Source organism: Pterocles gutturalis, unplaced genomic scaffold, assembly GCF_000699245.1.
Source record: "Pterocles gutturalis isolate BGI_N339 unplaced genomic scaffold, ASM69924v1 scaffold40956, whole genome shotgun sequence".
NCBI lineage: Eukaryota > Metazoa > Chordata > Aves > Pterocliformes > Pteroclidae > Pterocles > Pterocles gutturalis.
Window position 1 is genome coordinate 18,057 of NW_010099230.1, and position 1,104 is coordinate 19,160.

The 1,104-nt window shown below is 52.8% G+C and overlaps 1 protein-coding gene across 1 annotated transcript in view; it reads right to left on the bottom strand.

Moving 5' to 3' along the window:
* FAM73B (family with sequence similarity 73, member B) overlaps positions 1 to 91 on the bottom strand; it is a 12,376-nt gene extending 12,285 nt beyond the window's left edge. The window contains exon 1 of the mRNA XM_010075723.1: positions 17 to 91. Within this exon, the coding sequence (XP_010074025.1) occupies positions 17 to 91 (75 nt within the window). The remainder of the gene's footprint in view (positions 1 to 16) is intronic.
* Positions 92 to 1,104: the final 1,013 nt, after the last annotated feature.

The following is a 1,104-nucleotide window of genomic DNA, read 5'->3' on the forward strand; positions in this document are numbered from 1 at the left end:
CAAACGCCGTGGAAACAAACACAGGGATCTCCGCCACGGTCATTGCCAAGGCCTGGATGATGGACATTCCCTCTGTCCTTCTAAATGCCATGTCTGCACAAGGATCTCGGCACCTCCAGGTACCTCCACAAAGGGGAAGGGCACTTGTGGATGCTGTGTGAGCTGCTCACAAAGAAATCCAACTTTTGTCTGACATCTGGCTCAGAGTCCTGGGGTTGCCCTTCATCCAGAAATCCTCATCCTGCAGGAAAGGAGAAAAATCAGGTGAGTGAAGGGAACACATGACCTGTGCCTCCTTGTACTGCACTTCACAAGCCACACACCAGGCCACTTGGAGCAGCAATGCTGCAGGAGGCAAGCAGGAGATCTAAGGCATATCTGCACCAGCAGCAGCAATTTTTTTCCTTGTCCTACCAACCACAGGGGCAGACCCCCAAACTGCTCTACAGCAGCACCATCCTTGGACTCAATAGCTGCCAGAGATTTCCACACACACCAGAACTGGCTGCACATGGTTGGAGAGATTTTATTTGCAGTCATTAAAAAAAAAAAAATAAAAATGTAACTATCTAGATGTACACTTTCATTGTCAAAACTCTGCTTTCATAAAGTTTTCAGTGCATCAAAGACAAACCAAAGAGCATTTGCCCTGGAGATTTCAAGGCTGAGTTTACACAGATCTTTGCTGGCTGTGCTGGGAGCTGGGGAGGAAGGACATGCTGCACATCAAGGACAACGCTACAGAAGAACGTACAGAATCCAGGAGGGGTCATCTTTTAAACACCAGCGTTATAAACCCTTTGGTCTTGCTCCCTGCCAGGACGGCCTCTGCAGCGAGGAGATGCTGCTCGGACCCTGCGTGTGGCCCCGCTGGGCTCTGGCGTCTCCCCACAGCCACCAGCTAACCCCAGCCCCAGTGTCACCACTGCCCCACTGCTGCCTGACCCCAGGACTGACCGCAACCCCCCCACAGCCTGTGGGCCACTGTCACTCCCTCCGAGGGCCCCATTTGGGGAGTCTTAAGGCGGTGGGAGCCCAGAGGGATGGGTGACAGGCTCTGCCACAAGGTTAAACACCACATTTTGGCCAGAGCAGAGACGGGGA